Raw genomic sequence first — 21,829 nt, 5'->3', positions numbered from 1 at the left:
TACAGGTAGAGATATTGGTGTGCAAAAGAGCAGAAAAGTAAATAAATAAAACAGTATGGGGATGAGGTAGGTGAAAATGGGTGGGCTATTTACCAATAGACTATGTACAGCTGCAGCGATTGGTTAGCTGCTCAGATAGTTGATGTTTGAAGTTGGTGAGGGAGATAAAAGTCTCAAACTTCACCACAAGAGAACCGTTACAGTTATATTTTGGGTTGGTTCTAAAAATCTCTGACAGCACCAACAGCACAAACCATCTGCACTGTTCCTAGGCCGTCATTGTAAATAAGAATGTTATCTCAACTGACTTGCCTAGTTAAATAAAGTTTTTTTTTTTTAATCTGTTTTTGTCAACTATTCTGAGAATTGTTAAAAGTAGTCATTGTGCATAGAAGTGTGTGGTTTGTTTAACTTTGCAATCATTGGTTTTTGTTTAGCATTCAGTACATTTGAAAGTGAAATCGATGTCACTGACATCGTGGAATTGTCCTGAAATGGGAGAGCAACAGAAGCTCGAGGTGCAGTTCGAAGCTTCGTCCAGATGGGGCAATCTCGAGACCATTATGCGGACAAGACTAGTGTTATTAACTTCTAGAGGTTTTACTTACAGTTTAAGTACGTTTTGTCTTTGTTTCTGATCCGAACAAGTGAATTATTGGAAGATTTTGTCCGCAAACTATTCAGTTTTGCAAAGACGAGTCTATAATAACAAAGGAACCGAAAATCTTAGTTGGGGTCTTGATTCTTTTTTTTTGTATCCTACAAACTGGCAATGGAAGATTCGGACACCAGAGCAATTCTTCCCGAAGATACTCTATCGTCTGTAGACGACGAAATACGGATAAATGACACATTTTGTAATAACGAGGAGGTTGAGAATAAGGGACACATTTGCTATAGACGCCCGCCGTTCGCTTGCCCGCTTTCGGTTTCTGTTGAACCCGTATTGTTCTTATCGATGTTCTCGCTGTCACTTCAGTGGCCGCTGTCTACGCAGTACCTATGGGACCGCATCAGTGAAGACGTAGGTTACAACGGAACAAAAGGAGGGGGATGTGCCAACACTTCTGGGCCCCCAGACCCACTTCAAAAGGTGGGGGAAACCTAGACAATCCTCTATCACTCCTGTTCTTGTGTGCACGCTTTTATTCCAGCCTAGCACTAACACGGCTGGTTTAGCAAATAAAGGTATTGAATGATGGTTAAATAATTGCTTCATTGGTTGAATAACATCAAATAATAATCGAACTTCACGTTTAACATCTTAATGATTATTATGATAAATGTTAACCTTTATTCAACCAAGTTAGTCTAGCTGAGATAAAAATATATTTTTTAAGAGAGACCTGTATGGGATCAATATCATACCAAATGTATTGTGAACTCACAGCATGCATTTTTTATTCGTGTATCATGATCTATACAATTAAGTTCCAATCCACAAATGTAAATCACTTTCCACAAATGTAAATCACTTTCCACAAATGTAAATCACTTTCCACAAACAAACACCATTACATTTGTATATCGATATATTGCATTAGATTTTTTTTTATTCCTACAGATATGCAGGTCATTTCCAAGGGCCTTAATTAAGTAAAATGACTGCCATAAGATTTGTACATAGGAGAGATATGCGCAAACATGACAGTTATGGCAAATGATGTACATTTCTTGTGTTACTTTTTGATTGATCGTGCTTCTACACCTGCATTGCTTGCTGTTTGGGGTTTTAGGCTGGGTTTCTGTACAGCACTTTGAGATATCAGCTGATGTATGAAGGGCTATATAAATACATTTGATTTGATTGATTCGATTTTTTAAAACTTTAGTTTATTTAGAAAATATTTTATTTTGTAAATATCTATTTCTTGAACTGCATTGTTGGTTGGGGGCTTGTAAGTAAGCATTTCACTGTAAGTTCTACACCTGTTGAATTCGGGGCATGTGACTAATACAATTTGATTTGATTTGATACACATCAATATTAAAAGCAGCACATCAGTAAAGGACATGTACATGACACAATAGAGTGCAATATATCAAACGACGGCCAATAAAATAAGTATCAAAATACTTCATGTAAGACAGAATCCTTCCTTACATACTGCAACGCCAACTAGTGACATCAGGTGACAACTAGAAACAACTACATGTCTCAACAACCAGTCACTCTATTTGTCCTTTGAACTCCTCTTGTGACACCAGGTACTGGAGTTTTAGGTTGGCATGCAGATAACTGACCATGACAGTGAACTGTTTGCTTTCATCATAACTCAAACCATATCCTCTCATCATTCATCAGGAGGTAGAGACCCTGACAGCCCACTGGAACCTGTACATCAACTTGGGAGGATTTGCAGTGGGGCTGTTTGTGGTGACTCTGCTTGGCTCCTGGAGTGACCAGGGGGGCCGGCGGCCCGTGCTCATCCTGCCCAGCCTGGGTCTGGCCCTGCAGGCTGGGGTCTACCTGCTGGTCATGTACCTCAAGCTGCCTGTGGCCTGGTTCCTCCTGGGCAGGCTGCTCTCGGGCCTCTCAGGTAGGGATATGTCCTGTATTGATAAGAAGATGGGACATCATTATGTTAGCTTCAGGAAGATCTTTACTAAGATACAACCAGATAATACATCATGTCCAACTCAAGTTTTTCAGAATAAATTAGTTGCTCGGGCCAATTAACCAATTAATCCACTTCTTTAAAAAAAAATGTTGATCAATGTGGGCATCCTTGACCGACTTATCGATTAATCAACTAACTCATCCTTACTCTCAGGCGACTTCAACACCATCCTGGCAGGCTGCTTTGCCTATGTGGCTGACACCAGTGACAGGGGCTCCCGGACCTTCAGGGTGGCAGTGCTGGAGGCCTGTCTGGGACTGGCTGGCATGCTGGCCAGTATCATAGGGGGGCAGTGGCGTCGGGCACAAGGGTAGGTTATATCATCTTAAGATGACCCAAGGTAGCTCGCTATCTGTGGATGAAAAACATCTCTCATATTCTTCTTCAATTCATTTTTTGATTACAGTATGTTTGTAAGCTTCTTAACTGGATAACACTTATACCCCTCACGGGGACTTGATCCATACTGAAATAACCAAATTCTCCAGCCTTTCTTTTCTTCCCCAGGTACATTAACCCATTCTGGCTGGTGCTGGCCACTAACCTGGCTGCTGCCCTCTATGCCTACCTGTTTGTAACCGAGTCCGTGACCCCTGACCCCAGTGCCAAACTCTTTACCACCCGTCACCACCGCGCCGTCTACCGCCTCTACTCTGCACTAGGCGACCCCACCGAGCTCGTCAGTTACACAAAATGGAGGAGGTACAAACTGTGGCTCTACATCTTCTGCTTCTTCCTGGTGGTGACGGTCCACTTTGGCAGCCGCGAGCTGTTTGTTCTATATGAGCTGAGCTCTCCGCTGTGCTGGGGCCCAGGGCTGATTGGCTGGGGGTCTGCAGCTCAGAACCTGGCCTACCTCAGCAGCCTTCTGGGGTTGAGGACCTTGCAGCGATGCCTAGAGGACTCCTGGGTGTCTCTGGTGGGACTGGCCTCAAACATGACCGGCCTGGTGGTCATCTCACTGGCCAACACTACTGAACTCATGTTCACAGGTGAGAGGCTATCCCAGAAAACAAAACGAGTTAAAATGACATCATAACAACCAGATTACAATCAGTTTAGAGTTTACTAGATGTATTGACCTTTTTCACAGCTTATTATTAGTCTTAGTGAACATGTGCTCTTGGCTCTGCTAGCAACAGTATAAGTCAGCAGTATTGCCCGATGGTGTCTGGAGAACAGTACACAGGGAGAAACGCTCTAGTAGCACACAGTAAGACACCTGTCTCCCAGAGTACTAGATCAATAAGCCTGCCCTGGAGGACTTCTGTTTTCTCTCTCCTCCTGTCTGGTTTCTTCCACAGAGATCAAACAGCTGGGTAGAGGTTGCAAAACTCACTGCTTATCCACTGTCTTCTACTGATGGTGATAGATTATACATGGAACATCCCCATCATCATTGTTGTGTGTCCATTCCTCAAGTTAACTTCCATAGTGTACCTTTAACAGGTAAACATGTGTCTATTCCCCTTCTCTAACAGGCTATGGGCTGTGCTTCCTCTACATGGCAGCCACTCCAGTCCTCAGGGCCAAGCTGTCCAAGCTGGTGGGGCCTGAAGAACAAGGTGAGAGAGCGCTTTCAAAAGAAAGCCCTTAGCTGGGATATATTCACAATATGTCACGGCCTCTCATGTATACAGTTTCATAGTGCTCTATGACTACATCAATAAGGTGCTGTAAATGTTCATAAGGTAGCATAACACTTCATAAGAATATGCTTTTAAGTGCTACGTGCTATTTCCTGTCCTGTGTGTGTTTCAGGTGCGTTGTTTGCGTCGGTGGCCTGTGTGGAGGGGCTGTGTTCCCTGGTGGCCAGCAGCCTCTTTAACTCTCTCTACCCAGCCACCCTGCACATCATGAAGGGATTCCCCTTCCTGTTCGGAGCCCTCCTCCTCCTCATCCCCACAGGGATCATTGGGTAAGTCCTACCTTACCTGAAATTCCAATTTCAGTTTTCCTCATTTAAAACACTGAGGCCATAAATACCTTGTGATTCATGCATGTTGTTGTGTGTTTAGGATAGTGGAGTGTCGGGATCAGAGGACAGACAGAAGAGAAGCAACATCCTGACACTGACAGACAGACAGAAGAGAAGACTCTGCAACATCCTGACACTGACAGACAGACAGAAGAGAAGACTCTGCAACATCCTGACACTGACAGACAGACTGAAGAGAAGACTCTGCAACATCCTGACACTGACAGACAGACAGAAGAGAAGACTCTGCAACATCCTGACACAGACAGACAGACAGACAGACAGACAGACAACAGACAGACAGACAGACAGACAGACAGACAGACAGACAGACAGACAGACAGACAGACAGACAGACAGACAGACAGACAGACAGACAGACAGACAGAAGAGAAGACTCTGCAACATCCTGACACTGACAGACAGACAGAAGAGAAGACTCTGCAACATCCTGACACAGACAGACAGACAGACAGACAGAAGAGAAGACTCTGCAACATCCTGACACTGACAGACAGACTGAAGAGAAGACTCTGCAACATCCTGACACTGACAGACAGACAGAAGAGAAGACTCTGCAACATCCTGACACTGACAGACAGACAGAAGAGAGGGCTGCAACATCCTGACACAGACAGACAGACAGACAGACAGACAGACAGACAGACAGACAGACAGACAGACAGACAGACAGACAGACAGACAGACAGACAGACAGACAGACAGACAGAAGAGAGGACTGCAACATCCTGACACTGACAGACATACAGAAGAGAAGACTCTGCAACATCCTGACACTGACAGACAGACAGACAGACAGACAGACAGACAGACAGACAGACAGACAGACAGACAGACAGACAGACAGACAGACAGACAGACAGACAGACAGACAGACAGAAGAGAAGACTCTGCAACATCCTGACACTGACAGACAGACAGACAGACAGACAGACAGACAGACAGACAGACAGACAGAAGAGAAGACTCTGCAACATCCTGACACTGACAGACAGACAGAAGAGAAGACTCTGCAACATCCTGACACAGACAGACAGACAGACAGACAGAAGAGAAGACTCTGCAACATCCTGACACTGACAGACAGACTGAAGAGAAGACTCTGCAACATCCTGACACTGACAGACAGACAGAAGAGAAGACTCTGCAACATCCTGACACTGACAGACAGACAGAAGAGAGGGCTGCAACATCCTGACACAGACAGACAGACAGACAGACAGACAGACAGACAGACAGACAGACAGACAGACAGACAGACAGACAGACAGACAGACAGACAGACAGACAGACAGACAGACAGACAGACAGACAGACAGAAGAGAGGACTGCAACATCCTGACACTGACAGACATACAGAAGAGAAGACTCTGCAACATCCTGACACTGACAGACAGACAGACAGACAGACAGACAGACAGACAGACAGACAGACAGACAGACAGACAGACAGACAGACAGAAGAGAAGACTCTGCAACATCCTGACACTGACAGACAGACAGACAGACAGACAGACAGACAGACAGACAGACAAGACAGACAGACAGACAGACAGACAGACAGACAGACAGACAGACAGACAGACAGACAGACAGACAGACAGACAGACAGAAGAGAAGACTCTGCAACATCCTGACACTGACAGACAGACAGACAGACAGACAGACAGACAGACAGACAGACAGACAGACAGACAGACAGACAGACAGACAGACAGACAGACAGAAGAGAAGACTCTGCAACATCCTGACACTGACAGACAGACAGACAGTAGATAAACTTCCTCACATCACAGCTTGAGCCTGGAAGGCCACAGCCTCTGCTGCCCTACATACACCTTTTTACCAGTATGCTGGAGAGGTAGCTGACTGTCATTAGACCACACAGAGTTTGGATTCCGTGGCTTCAACACCAAAAGACCAAGACCAAAACGCTGGAATCACCAGCCAACCCACCATATCAGACATCACTGTGCACTACGTCATCTGAGACTAGAAGAGAAAGAGGTCTGAGTTCTCTGTTGTATTTTAAACTGAAAACCTAATGTGAGCTGACATACAATTGTGGTCAAATAATACCCACAGTACTATATCAAACTATCCAAGGGCAGGCAGAAAATACATGAAATTCAATAACAGTGCATCTCAATGTCACCATAGCATGTGAGCAGCAGATAGATCGACTTTAGCCCAACTTGTCCAGACTCAACCATTAGTATCTCTGAACAAACCGAGACCCATCCGCTTCTAACAGCAGTCAGGGAGTACTGAGTTACACTGCTTACAGTTTACTGTCATCCCTCCATTCAACAGATAACCCAGTCTAACCCCTTAAGTGCCCTAACACAGCAACCCTGTCACCCCTCCATACTATACAATAGATAGGCAAGTAAGTGTGTGTGTGTGTGTGTGTGCCAATAGATGGCCTAGTCTAAACTCCCTGCTCCCTAAAGTGTTCTCACATAGCAACACATGATAACCCCCCAGCACAAGGCCACAGCTAGCTCACACACACCACACACACTGTCCTGGGTTCAACCCTGAGTAGCACAGGGGGCAACCAGATATCTTATAACACATTTAAAAGGATGCAACAGAAACTGAGGGGTTGCGGTCAGGGGGAGAGTTGAAGCATTACTGTCACTCAGTATTTGGGTGATATATTTTGATTTGCTGTTAGGGAGAAGTAAGGCCTGTGATAGGCCTACTGGCTTTCTGTTTTCTGAAATCATGTAACCAATGTGTTCAATGCACTGACTGGAAGTTGCTTTGGATAAGAGTTTCTGCTCAGTATTGTGAATTGATTTGAATGTCTGCACCGTACAGTATTACTGATTTTTAAATACTGTGAATGATATTTATCATCTTTAGAAAATGGTACGAATGAATGATTGAATCATGCCAATGATATATTTGACACTTAAAGTTAAGTGGCTTCTTATGAAATATTATTGCCTCATAAAAGATTTATAGCATCTTGTAGATGCTGATGTGGAAAGCCAATTATATATTTGATAACATTTAACTGGCTTCTTATGAAATGTTATTGCCTTATAAAACATTTATAGCACCTTGTAGATGCAGAAGTGGAACATATGAAACTCTACAATAAAGCAAGCCACAAAAGGTCATGGTATATGATGAGTGTTTCACAACTAGGGGCCTTCCGCCTCATGCCTTACTGATTTAGTATACCGTTTCATAATTCCATTGAATCCATTATCTGCCATGAATATGTTAATAATAATAATAATAAGGCAATATAACGCTTCATAAGAATCCATTTCAAGGACAGTGTTGCACTGTATTTTAATGCACAGAAAGATTCACAGATTTACTGTATCCTTTTTATTGCGGCACTATATTGTAAAATGACAACAATGCCTAAATCTTGAAGTCCAAAATGTCTATGTATACAGTATTTAATCAACATACCTATATTAAGAGCAACACATATATTAAGGCAACAGGGGAAATAGCCCAGAAGAGCCATCAAAACAGTGTCAAGATATAGCTAGCAGTGCTGAGAGCAAATACAGAAGCTTGGGACTGAGGTGACATTTTTTGTTTTCCTTCCCCCCACACTGTTTAGTACTGTGTGGATACATACGTATCTACTGTACATCACTAACAGATATGAATCCACAAAACCAACACCTCACGAATAACCTAATAATTCCATGTTTAAAGTAAAGTGTTAGCATTCCACTTCGTTGAATTATAAATACAAAAACTTGGTGATTTTATCACTTCTGTGCTCATTTTGCAACACTTGGTTAGTAATATCTAAACTGATAATCAGAAACTGCATGATTGTTTTGTTAGATGTTTTTTTCAAATGATTTAGACAGGGGTGGTGCATGCTGGTCTAAAAAAGATCCTCAATGTGAGCCATGTATACAGTATTTAGCGCTGCCCTCAATGTGATATCATTTATCTACTGAATTGCTTCTATCCAATAGATACAAACCAGTGAACTAAGGCTGACTGTCAAGCAGCCAAGTCAATGACAGAATCTCTTTTGGCGTGAGGAAGGAATCAAACCACAAATCAGCATTGTAGTTACATCAGTTTAGCTGAACAAAGTAACAGCATGTTGTGACTGTATACTACAAGACTTTCTGACAGGCAGGGGATAGAAGTGTTTTCATGGAGTAGCTTCATCCTTAGGTGGTAGTGTAGATATTGGTTTTGTAAGCTGATTGTATCTTTGTGAACAGTGAGAGAGAGAGTGTCTATCCATTTTCACATGAGCAAAATACATTGATAATGGTATTTTTCATTGCCTCAAGTTTGGTTGAGAGAGAGAGTTCTTTGTGAACCCCTGATTGTCGCTGGGCAGATGAGTGTAAGTGTATAATGAGTATAGTTATTGTAGACCTCTTCTATCTTGGTCCCAGATCTGTTTGTGTAGTTTCGACATCTCGTATGGTCCTTGTCACGACAATGACCATAGGAGTTGGCAAAACAGCACATAAACAGATCTGGGACCAGACTCGATCTGTATCGGTCAGAGGTCATCTCTGTTGGATTAGGCTGTTTGCCAGCACCCAGGTTACACAATCGTAAAGACACATCAAATCAATGCAATAGTCGACCACCAATGAGCTTGCAGGATTCCATTTAAGCACCATGAGAAGAAAAAAAACATACAGTATTTCGCATACACTATGTACTTTACGCATGAACATTACTAAAAGCCTGGTCCCAGATCTGTTTGTACTCTTGCCAACTCCAAGCCTAACATGTCAAGGAGTTGGAATGATAGCACAAACAGGCTGGTACTCAGGCTACTATAAACCCGAATGTTGTATTTTCTTTGAAAGTATGGGCTTATTTATAACAATGAGAGAGCAGTGCTATGGAGAGGAAACAGAGATACTCCACATTTGTATTACGTGTAATTGCATGATGCCATCAACGGCTGACTTTTAAGACAGGTTATTTCCTGAGAGACAAACAATATACCTGACCATGCTAATAACAGCTTATGACAGTGGAACTGCAGCTTTGGAGAGCACTACATGGTATTTACAAGTGCTGAAAAACATATGATTTAAATACTGACTATTAAACGTGTCTTCACATGCACACGGGTAGAGCTGACCAACCAGAGCGCAGACCATGCTCTGTTTGACATTATTGATTACTGATCACTAATGGTCACACTTTTACATCATCACAGACCAGAGCTCCACTAGGGCACTCTGTCTTGGGACAGTCTGCCTTGGGACAGTCTGTCTTGGGACAGTCTGTCTTGGGACAGTCTGTCTGGTCTTGGCTGGGGTTGCCTTTGAGAAAACGCAGGATCTTCTCAATGGTGGCCTCTTGGTACTCATGGGACCACCTGTATCGAGAGAGAAAGGGAGGGAGGGAGTGAAAGAGGGAGAAGGGGAAAGAGAAAGAGGAAGGGAGAAAGAGGGAGAGATAAAGAGAGTTTGAGTGATAGAAAAAGATAAGAGAGAAGGAAAGAGAAAGAGAGGGAGACAGGGGGAAAGAAAATGTAAGAAACTCCAGCGAAGTGCACTTTGGATAAGTGTTCAAACTGCTCATCTCTCTCAAACAGTCTGCCGTCTCTGTCTGACTCACTTGATGCCGTTGAAGTTGAGGATGGTTTTCATGTCCTCAGGCAGAGAGTTTGGGTCAGGCCACATGAAGTTATCAGTGACAGGGACGATGTTCTTCTTCTCAGCGAGAGCTGTGACAATCTCCTGCAGGATTTACGAGAGGTACGTTAAATCACAGACAGACACCGTGTCTTTACAGTCTAGACATGTAAGGGGCAGGGGTATATGGGGAAAATAATGTCTCAACTGTAACATTGTTCTGTATGCAGTGCAGGGGTGTCAATAGGGCATGGCAGAGTATGGCAGTCGCCAGACCCTCGCTCAACACCAACAACTTAAAATAGGCTACTAAAATCATTCCAAGGCAAATTATTAGTGGGCTGGCTTTAGGACCATGCACACGCCTTTGAGCGTGCGAGAAGGGTGTTTGTCCGGCTGGATGCCTTTGAGAGAGCACATCGACGCAGTTGCAGTGAACAGTGCAACTTTTCTTTCAAAACAGTGCAGAGGTGGAAGATGGTTGTAGATGGCTAGGTAGTTACTGTTTGACTTGACATGAAACTAAACTTGAGTTTTTAATACCGGTGCTGAACTAGTGGGTACAGTAGCAGCTAATTTCTGTATGACGTGATTGTAGAAAGTCCTTTATTGACTAAGGTGAATGAAGCTACAGCAGCAAGGTGAAAATGTCACGCCCTGACCTTAGTTATCTTTGTTTTCTTTATTATTTTGGTCAGGTCAGGGTGTGACTAGGGTGGGTATGTTAGTTTTGTATTATCTAGGGGTTTTGTATATCTAGGGTTTTTTGTAAGTCTAGGTATATGTAGGTCTATGGTGGCCTGAATTGGTTCCCAATCAGAGACAGCTGTTTATCGTTGTCTCTGATTGGGGACCATATTTAGGTAGCCATAGGGTATTTGTGGGTTCTTATTCTATGTTAAGTTGCCTGTCTGCACTAGCCGTATTAGCGTCACGTTTTGTTGTTTTGTTAGTTTGTTCAGTGTTGCATTTTTTTATTAAAAGAAGTATGTATACATATCACGCTGCGCCTTGGTCTCCTCCATACAACGAACGTGACAGATAATGTCCAGTCAATTTTGCGGTTTGTTTTTAGCATTTTTAAATTGTGTAGCAATGGAATACATGAGCTTCAACTTTATATAAATTCCTTGGAGCTTCAACGTTGCCATACCCTAAGTTCAGCTGAAATGTTTTATTTGACCTTTATTTAACTAGGCAAGTCAGTTAAGAACAAGTTCTTATTTTCAATGACGGCCTAGGAACAGTGGGTTAACTGCCTTGTTCAGGGCCTTGTTCATTTTGTACCTTGTCAGCTCAGGGATTTGATCTTGCAACTTTTTGGTACTAGTCCAACACTCTAACCAATAGGCTACGCTGCAGCCCCAAATGACGCCACTGGTGTCTAATATTGTATATCACCAACATATAGATGGAACATCTAGACATGTAAAGGCTAGAGTGACAGGATAATACACATAGAAACATTTTGTAATTCCATCTAGATACTATTGGATCTAGACTGAATGAATAAAACATTATGAACACCTGCTCGTTCCATGACAGACTGACCAGGTGAATCCACGTGAAAGCTATGATCCCTTGTTGATGTTTGTCGGGGCGTGGACTCTACAAGGTGTTGAAAGCGTTCCACAGGGATGCTGCCCCATGTTGACTCCAATAATTCCCACAGTTGTGTCAAGTTGGCTGGATGTCCTTTGGGTAGGGGACCATTCTTGATACAGTCAGGAAACTGTTGATAGTGAAAAACCCAGCAGTGTTTCAGTTCTTGACACAAACCGTTGCAAACCGGGTAAGCATTGCTTACCGGTGCAAACCGGGTAACAAACCAGGTAAGTATTGCTTACCCCATTTAAAAGCACTTAAACATTTTGTCTTGCCCATTCACCCTCTGAATGGCACACATACACAATCCATGTCTCGAGGCTTAAAAATCCTTCTTTAACCTGTCTCCTCCTCTTCATCTACACTGATTGAAGTGGATTTAACAAGTGACATCAATAACGGATCATAGTGTTCACCTGGTCAGTCTATGTCATGGAAAAATAAATGTTTTGTATACTCAGTGTATATTGTTCTGTATGCAGAACCGATCTATGTATAGATCCGTCTATGTCTGACCTTGTGTACCCAGTCCTTCATGCCAGTGTCGCCCATGCACTTGTCGAGGGCGTTGGCAGACAGCACCAGGATGAAGTTCCGTGCCCGCTGGACGCTCTGGATCAGCTTGTCAGCAAACTTCCCTGCTTCCAGCTTCTCCACGTCAATGAACACACTGAAACCTCTGACCTGCAGGTGGACCTTCAACAGACTGGGGGTGGGGTGGGGGGGGGTGGGGGGAGTAACAATTAACGATCTATAGATCTTAGCCTCCAGATAATCCTAACAAACCTGATAATGTTGTTCCAAAGCTCCCTAGCTTTCCCTCTCTCCTGACTATTATTCCTCGCCCTATCCATGACTCTCCCTCTCCCTCTTCCTCTCCCTCTCTGCAGACCTGGCGAGCTGGGAACCGGTAGTCCTGCGGTAGCTAATAAACACATCCGGTCCAGGGGGCTGGGCATCGGTCAGACACGGCTTAATCGGCCTACGGGTGGCTGCCAGGATCTTGGCGCGATGGATGCCGTTCTCTAGAAGGAGAAAAGGAATACTTTATTCTCCATTGTCTTGCAGGGAACGTAAATGTGCCTTTTGGCTCACAACCCACCTATGTAACAGTCTGACTGGAGCTGTTGGTCGGTGAGGTGGAGGACGTTCTTGCGGTCCACGCCAGATTGCACCAGGCCGTAGGTGTACTGGCGGAAGCGTGGGCTCACCTCGCCCAGCCAGTCAGCCATGTTGTTGGGGTCACAGGTCGAGTAGTTGGCATAGGTCTTCAGCACACGCAGGTCACGGAGGAACCTAGAAGACAAAACAAAATGGAGTGGGAAGGGTGAGGTGGGGATTTTATTTCAATGCTCAATTTCACTGATGTTGACTGGTGTAACAGACGTTTTATAAGCTTGACATAAACTTGACAGATGATTGAACTAACCTCTTGCGAGTGAGTCCTGCGGTCATGCCCAGGTCAGTGCTCAGCTCCTGGTCTGTGATGTTCAGCAGTAGGTCACCATCCACCTGCAGCTCCTGAAGGATGGGTAGAGAGAGTAGAGAGAAAGACTGAGTTAATTTAGTGAGTAAGAGGCTAAGGAGAAATACAGGTAACTGCCAAAACAAAGGAAACACCAACATAAAGTGTCTTAATAGGTTGATGGGGCACCACGAGCCAGAACAGCTTTAATGCGACTTGGCATAGATTCTACAAGTGTCTGGAACTCTATTGGAGGGATGCTTTGCTGATGGTGGTAGAAAACGCTGTCTCCAGAATCTTCCATAAGTGTTTAATTGGGTTGAGATCTGGTGACTAAGAGGGACACGGCATATGGTTTACATTGTTTTCATGCTCATCAAACCATTCAGTGACCACTCGTGCCCTATGGATGGGGGCATTGTTATCGTATGGGGGCATAGCCATGGTTGACAAAATAATGGCCAAAATACTGGCCTGCCCAGCATTTTTATACATGTCCCTAAGCATGATGATATGTTAATTGCTTAATTAACTCAGGAACCACATCTGCGTGAAAGCAGCTGCTTTCAATGTACTTAGTATCCTTCATTTACTCAAGTATTTCTATTATTTTGGTAGTTACCTGTAGGTATCCATATCTAATAGATATGAAACCAAACATTCACCTTATTTTGTCACCATCTTTACAAGGACTATAGAAGAACATTCTCATTGTTTATTGTTTATACCTTGTCTTTGCTATCGCTATCTCTATCTATCTTTCTCTCTCACAAACACACACTGAGACACAGAAACACACACCTGGAAGCGCTCAGTATAAGAGCTGAATCCAATCACTTGGAGCCATCTCTGCACCTCACCACCCTTCCAGTTGGGCACAGAGGAGAGGATACGTCGTGGCACCTCCTCCCCCATCATCCCCAGTGCCCGCTTGGCCAGGGTACAGGCCGTCCCGTTGCTGGAGTACATGACAATCCTTTTCAGGCTCTGCACCGCACCTATCTCCTGGAAGATCTGGGAGGAAGAATGTACACACATTCAATTGTATGTCCATTGATATTGTAGGGCTGGTGATTTTAATGAAGGAACATTTAAATCCCTTTTACTTCATTTTTACCTGTGCAACTAGATGAAACAAAACTTGATCACATTTACTCCACACACAGAAACGCATACAAGGCTCTCCCTCGCCCTCCCTTTGGCAAATCTGACCATAACTCTATCCTCATGATTCCTGCTTACGAGCAAAAACTCAAACAGGAAGTAACAGTGACGCACTCAATACGGAAGTGGTCAGATGAAATGGATGCTAACGGACTGTTCCGCTAGCACAGACTGGAATATGTTCGGATTCATCCGATAACATTGAGGAGTTTACCACATCAGTCACTGGCTTCATTAATAAGTGCATCGACGATGTCGTCCCCACAGTGACCGCACGTACTGTACATATCCCAACCAAAAGCCATGGGTTACAGGCAACATCCGCACTGAGCTATAGGTTGGAGCTTCTGCTTTCAAGGAGCAGGATACTAATCCGGATGTTTATTTGAAATCCCGCTACGACCTTCAATGAGCCATCAAACACCCAGCTTGAACGCTTGTCGGATGTGGCAGGGCTTGCAAACTATTAAGGATTGCAAAGGGAAACCCAGCCGCAAGCTGCCCAGTGACGCGAGCCTACCAGACAAGCTAAATGCCTTCTATGCTCGTTTCGAGGCAAGTAACACGAAACCATGCACGAGAGCGCCAGCAGTTCCAACCGATTGTGTGTTCTCACTCTCCGTAGCCAATGTAAGACCTTTAAACAGGTTAACATTCACAAGGCCGCGGGGCCAGATGGATACCAGGACACGTACTAAGAGCATGTGCTTACCAGCTGGCGGGTGTCTTCACTGACATTTTCAAACTCTCCCTGACCCAGTTTGTAATACCTACATGTTTCAAGCAGATCACCATAGTCCCTTTGCCCAAGAACGCCCAGGTAACCTGTCTAAATGTCTATTGCCCATAGCACTCACATCATTAGCCAAATGCTTTGAAAGGCAGGTCATGGCTCAGTTTATATACACTAAGTTGACTGTGCCTTTAAACAGCTTGGAAAATTCCATAAAATTATGTCATGGCTTTAGAAGCTTCTGATAGGCTAATTGACATCATTTGAGTCAATTGGAGGTGTAACTGTGGATGTATTTCAAGGCCTACCTTCCAACTCAGTGAGTTTTTGCTTGACATCATGGGAAAATCTAAAGAAATCAGCCATGACCTCAGAAAAAAATTGTAGACCTCCACAGTCTGCTTCATCCTTGGGAGCAATTTCCAAACGCCTGAAGGTACCACGTTCATCTGTACAAACAATAGTACACAAGTATAAACACCATGGGACCACGCAGCCATCATACCGCTCAGGAAGGAGACGCGTTCTGTCTCCAAGAGATGAACGTACTTTGGTGCGAAAAGTGCAAATCAATCTAAAGGACCTTGTGAAGATGCTGGAGGAAGCAGGTAGAAAAGTATCTACTGTATATCCACAGTAAAACGAGTCCTATATCGACACAACCTGAAAAGCCGCTCAGCAAGAAAGAAGCCACTGCTCCAAAACCGCCATGAAAAGCCAGACAACGGTTTGCAACTGCACATGGGGACAAAGATCATACTTTTTGGAGAAATATCCTATGGTCTGATGAAACAAAAATAGAACTGTTTGGCCATAATGACCATCGTTATGTGTGGAGGGAAAAGGGGGATGCTTGCAAGCACACCATCCCAACCGTTAAGCACGGGGGTGGCAGCATCATGTTGTGGGGGATGCTTTGCTGCAGGAGGGACTGATGCATTTCACAAAATAGATGGCATCATGATGTAGGAAAATTATGTGGATATATTGAAGCAACATCTCAAGACATCAGTCAGGAAGTTAAAGCTTGGTCGCAAATGGGTCTTCCAAATGAACAATGACCCCAAGCATACTTCCAAAGTTGTGGCAAAATGGCTTAAGGACAACAAAGTCAAGATATTGGAGTGGCCATCATAAAGCCCTGACCTCAATCCCATAGAACATTTGTGGGCAGAACTGAAAAAGTGTGTGCGAGCAAGGAGGCCTACAATCCTGACTCAGTTACACCAGCTCTGTCAGGAGGAATGGGCCAAAATTCCCCCAACTTATTGTGGGAACCTTGTGGAAGGCTACCCGAAACGTTTGACCCAAGTTAAACAATTTAAAGGCAATGCTACTAAATACTAAAAACTGAGTTGAAATGTATTTGGGTAAGGTGTATGTAAACTTACGACTTCAACTGTATTTGAGAATGCTGTTCATTGACTACAAAAGCTGTAGTCAATACAGTTGAAGTCGTAAGTTTACATACACCTTACCCAAATACATTTCAACTCAGTTTTTCACAATTCCTGACATTTAATCTTAGTAAATATTCCCTGTCTTAGGTCAGTTAGGATCACAACTTTATTTTAAGAATGTGAAATGTCAGAATAATAGTAGAGAGAATTATTTATTTCAGCTTTTAGTTCAACACTATAGTGCCCACTAAGCTTATCACTATGCTCAGGACCCTGGGACTGAACACCTCCCTCTGCAACTGGATCCTGGACTTCCTGATGGGCCACCCCCTGGTGGCAAGGGTAGGCAACAACACATCCGCCATGCTGACCCTCAACACAGTGGCCCATCTGGGGTGCATGCTTAGTCCCCTCCTGTACTCCCTGTTCACCCACGACTTTGTGGCTTTGCACGACTCCAACACCATCATTAAGTTTGCTGACGACACAACAGTGGTAGGCCTGATCACTGTCCTCTCTGCTACAACACGGCAAGCGCTACCGATACACCAAGTTTGGAACCAACAGAACCCTGAACAGCTTCTACCCCCAAGCCATAAGACTACTAAATAGTTAACCAAATAGTTAACCTGACAATCTACATTGACCCCTTTTGGACTAATTATTTTGACTCATTACATATGCTGCTGCTACTGTTAATTATCTATCATGTTGCCTAGTCACTTTACCCCTACCTATATGCACATATCTACCTCAATTACATCATACCCCTGCACATTGACTCTGTACTGGTATTCCATGTACAGTTTTTAGCCAAGTTATCGTTACTCATTGTGTATTTATTCCTTGTGATATTATTTGCATTCATTTTTCTCTCTTCATTGTTGGGAAGTAAGCATTTCATAGTTAGTCTATACCTGCTGTTTACAAAGCGTGTGACAAATGCAATTTGATTTGATTTGATTTTATATACCGTTAGGTAAGTGGGGACCAGAAGTGGTTTTAGGCCCCAAAAGGTTGTTGGGTGAAATCCCTGTATCCACTACCCACTAAAGCAGGGTTTCCAAAACCCGGTCCTCTACATTTAGTTTTTTTGTCCTAGCACTACACAGCTGATTCAAATAATCAACTAATCATCAAGCTTTGATCATTTTAATCAGCTGTGTAGTGTTAGGACAAAAACCTAAACGTGCACCCCTTGGGGTGCAGAGGACCAAGTTTGTGAAACTCTGCACTAAGGTGTAGTGGTCACCACAGGGAGGGCGTGCAGGCTTTTGTTCCAGCCCAGCACTAACACATCTGATTCAGCAAATCAACTGCTTATCAAGGTAGAATCAGGTGGGCTTTTGTTCCCTGATACTGACCTTGGTGTTGCGCTGGCGTGACTTGATGCTGGTCTCGACACACAAGTAGAAGGCAGCGATACACTTCCCCTCCAGTCTGGCCCCATCCAGTAGTGGCAGCAGCTGCTGTAGGTCTGCAGCCGTCCTCCCCTGCATGCTGTCCGCACTGTCCAGCAAGCTCCTGGCAAACTCATCAGGGTCCAGAGATGCAATAAAGGGCTCCACCAGCTCCAACGTCCCTGACTTCACCACCTATAATAATACATTTAGCAGACACTTTAATCCAGGGAACTTTACAGTGTTGTGTGCATACGTGTTTTTGTATAGGTGGCCAGTGCAGGAATCAAACCAACCACCCTGGTGTTACAACCTCCGTGATGTACTAACTGAGCCACACAGGACCCACCTCCTGCTCGATCTCCCGGTTATTGGCGAGCACGGCCACCGCTAAACACGCATGGAAGCGGATGAGCTCGTCCTCTTTGGAGAACGCCAGCGGAAACAACCACTCGGCTGCCTGCTTCTCGATCATCAGCCGCTGGCAGTGATGGCCGCCATACATGGCGCAGTTGGTGAGTGCCACAGCACAGTGGCGGAGGACGGTGGGGTCGGTACCGCGGCACCAGAAGAGCAGGGCATCCAGGGCGCCATTGGCGATGAGCTGGGCGGACGTCTCCTCTGTGTGTTTGAACATGTGCTCCAGGATGCCTGAGACACTGCGGGCCAGCTGGGCATCCTCTGTCTCCCTCGTCAGGTTCAGGATCACCCCCAGACCCATGTGAGCCACGTAATCTCTGAATAGGAAGAGAGAGAGGTGAGGAGGGTAAAGAAAATTATTAGTATATAACTAGGCAGGGTTGGGTAGGTTAATTTCAAAATGTAATCCGTTACAGATACTAGTTACCTGTCCAAAATTCTAATCGGTAAGGTAACTTTTGGATTACTCAAACTCAGGAACGTAATCTGATTACATTCAGTTACTTTTAGATTACTTTCCCCTCAAGAGGCATTAGAAGAAGGCAAACATGTATGTTACCAATTGAAGACAACTATTGCAGGATAAATCAATGTTAAAGATTACATATCTGGCCATATGGATGTTAAATTTTACTTTATGGGTTGGTTATGTATGATTCTTCTAACCCATCGCTTTCTACTACATATAATAATACAATTAACTTATATCTTTACATTAAAAACCAAAGTCTATCAGAATTCCAGTCATTCCAATAAATGTTATACCCCTTGATCTTCAGGAATGGGACTTGGAAATATGGAAGTATAGATTATCCAAATTGTTTTACCTGAGCACCAAAAACTAAGGACTTATTAGCCAGCGCTACTCTATTTATGATTTTGTTGTCATGGAGGACTGATTGGGCTCATTGGTTTGAGTTGAAAAATAAATACTGCGCTCATGGAATGGCATGCTTTGATCAATAATAAGTGATATCTGTATCGCCTAGACTACACCACTGCTGTCATCCTTATCTCCAACGGTGCGACTGGAAAACATAGCTTGGACTGTAGCCTACAAATGACTATTCCTGCTCTTTTCCTGCGATGCATCAAACACATTTGGTGTGTCGTCATAGTGGTCTCTGACTTATGGTCAGACTCACTCAGGTGGAACAAATGTACATTTGCTCCTTTTTTCAATGCTGATTTGAATGTCATTGAAAAAACAGAGAAATGTCAAATATTTTTCGCAATCATTCTTTCTAAATATAAAACTGATTCTCGAAGTAATCATCTAGTTTTTCAAAAGTATCTGTAATCTGATTACAATATTTTGGCTGGTAACGCAACAATTACTGTAATTACCGTAACACTTACATGTAATCAGCTCCTCCCCAACCCAGTGGCTGAGTTTATAAATGTTTGTTTAACCTTTATTTAACTAGGAAAGTCCGTTAAGAACATTAAGAACAAATTCTTATTTACAATGACAGCCTACCGGGGAACAGTGCCTTGATCAGGTGCAGAACGACATATGTTTACCTTGTCAGCTCGGGGATTCAATCCAGCAACCTTTCAGTTACTGGCCCAATGTTCAAACCACTAGGCTGCCTCTGCCTGGTCTAACCACTAGGCTGCCTGGCGCCCCAGAACGATTAAGACTTATCTTTATCTGGGTCCTGGAAACTGGCCCTAAAGGTTAGGACCGAGGTAATATGTTGTACAACGGAAAAAGTGCATGTAGGCCTGTAGTGAATACACACCTGTTCTCAGAGACCAGTATCTGCTCCAGTAGTTTGGCAGACTCATAAGTGATCTCCACAGCAGGTGTCATTAGGAGTTGCAGGAGCAGCTCCAGTCCTCCATCCAGTCTTATCCTGTTGCATATCTCCTCCGCGACCTGCCGGCCCACAGTAGGCAGAACCCAGGCCTCCTCCACTAACTGGAACGTCTCTGCGATGGCCCTGCGGGTCTCGTCTAGATCCGATGTATCTTTGGCTGATTTCAGTGTCTTGATAGCGGAGCGCAGGGCCGGGAGCGATGTATCCAAAACATCCTGGACGTCGGCACCATGGACACCCGGTGAGACCGGTGGTGCTTTCGGTTCCGAGGATGAGGTCGAGCTGCCCGACCTCCGGTTCCCAATCCGAATGACATATTCCGGTACCGTGAGTCTTTCGGAGCTGAACATGGAGAGGTATCGATAGGGTCTCCAGAGGAAAACGGTTAGAGATAAGAGCATCAACCGCCAATCTCTGTCAGGGCCAAGAGGGCTTGTTGCAGGCCCTGATCAATAACAGATGAATTATCAGGCCAGTTTCTCTGGAGAAATAAACGTGTGCGTAATAACCTGGTTATAACTGAATGGGAAACAATGTTTGTCTTGCAAGCAAGTTGTTTAGATACATGAACAAACCATAATAGGTGAAATTACAATCCCATCATCTGGACTGGATGCTGAGCTATAAAATCAAAGTGACAGCTTTCACTAAATTGCATCATTATCACAATGATGTCATCTTTGAAAATAAGTGAATAAAGACTCATCTCGCATCATCATGACCAAGCCGTCACACTATGCTTGCATTTAAACCCGGATGTCCTCCGTTTTCTCCTATCATTTACACAAGGCCTTGTTGGATCAAATTATGTCTACTCAGAATAACCCGACGCCAAAAAAATGATCAAGCCTTCGCTGTGTCCACTATTAGATAATGTATCACCACTGCGGATGTTTAGAGAACTCCTAGACAGGGAAAAACAATTGTCTCAAAAAGCCCATTACATATCAAATGATGTTTACCAGCTGGATGGAGAAATATAAACAGCTCTGTTGTTTTCTGTCTCTCGCTTGCATTATTGAGTTGTAAATCCAGACAAAGACGCACTGTCGATCAAAATTACTCTCACGGTTTTCCTTTTTCCTGTCTATTCACATGACTATATTGAAACGACTTGTTATGCTTTAATCCATAACAAATATATCTTATTTAGGCTACGTATTCTTAAAATAGACCCTCTCCTTATCATCCTTGACTCAGCATCCTCGAACGTCCTCGAAGCTAGGACCGCCCATTATCTTCAGGATATATTTACAGACGGACATGTCATGCCGAGGCCCGCTCAGCAACAAAGCGCCAGTATGGTGCTCATCTCCCCCTTGTGGATAAAGGTAGAAGTATAATCAATCAACAAGGTGGTACACACATCAACTGTGCTAAATAGGTTATTATGGAGCTACAATAAGATAAAACAGTGCACATCAATTGATACACTACATGTCCAAAAGTATGTGGACACCTACTCGTTGAACATATCATTCCAAATTCATGGGCATTAATATGGAGTTGGTCCCCCCTTTGCTGCTATAACAGCCTCCACTCTTCTGGGAAGGCTTTCCAATAGATGTTGGAACATTGCCGAGGGGACTTGCT

The 21,829-nt window shown here is 43.9% G+C and overlaps 2 protein-coding genes across 2 annotated transcripts; one reads left to right on the top strand and one right to left on the bottom strand.

The window, feature by feature from the left end:
- The first annotated feature begins 526 nt into the window (after positions 1 to 526).
- slc46a1 (solute carrier family 46 member 1) lies at positions 527 to 8,366 on the top strand. Its single transcript, XM_029681628.2, has 7 exons — positions 527 to 1,093; positions 2,306 to 2,540; positions 2,775 to 2,931; positions 3,129 to 3,613; positions 4,103 to 4,186; positions 4,383 to 4,539; positions 4,640 to 8,366. The coding sequence occupies exons 1-7, from the start codon at positions 773 to 775 to the stop codon at positions 4,689 to 4,691; spliced, it is 1,491 nt and encodes a 496-aa protein (XP_029537488.2). The 5' UTR covers positions 527 to 772; the 3' UTR covers positions 4,692 to 8,366.
- Positions 8,367 to 9,224: 858 nt separating this feature from the next.
- On the bottom strand, positions 9,225 to 21,448 carry LOC115141762 (NAD(+) hydrolase SARM1-like). The gene is made up of 10 exons (XM_029680940.2): positions 20,159 to 21,448; positions 18,343 to 18,730; positions 17,958 to 18,188; positions 14,098 to 14,310; positions 13,261 to 13,352; positions 12,934 to 13,127; positions 12,724 to 12,856; positions 12,348 to 12,537; positions 10,210 to 10,331; positions 9,225 to 9,967 (listed from the first exon to the last, which is right to left on the bottom strand). The coding sequence occupies exons 1-10, from the start codon at positions 20,635 to 20,637 to the stop codon at positions 9,784 to 9,786; spliced, it is 2,226 nt and encodes a 741-aa protein (XP_029536800.1). The 5' UTR covers positions 20,638 to 21,448; the 3' UTR covers positions 9,225 to 9,783.
- Between the last annotated feature and the right edge of the window lie 381 nt (positions 21,449 to 21,829).

The sequence above is a fragment of the Oncorhynchus nerka genome, linkage group LG14 (assembly GCF_034236695.1).
Source record: "Oncorhynchus nerka isolate Pitt River linkage group LG14, Oner_Uvic_2.0, whole genome shotgun sequence".
Classification (NCBI taxonomy): domain Eukaryota; kingdom Metazoa; phylum Chordata; class Actinopteri; order Salmoniformes; family Salmonidae; genus Oncorhynchus; species Oncorhynchus nerka.
This window is presented reverse-complemented; position numbering and strand designations above follow the sequence as displayed.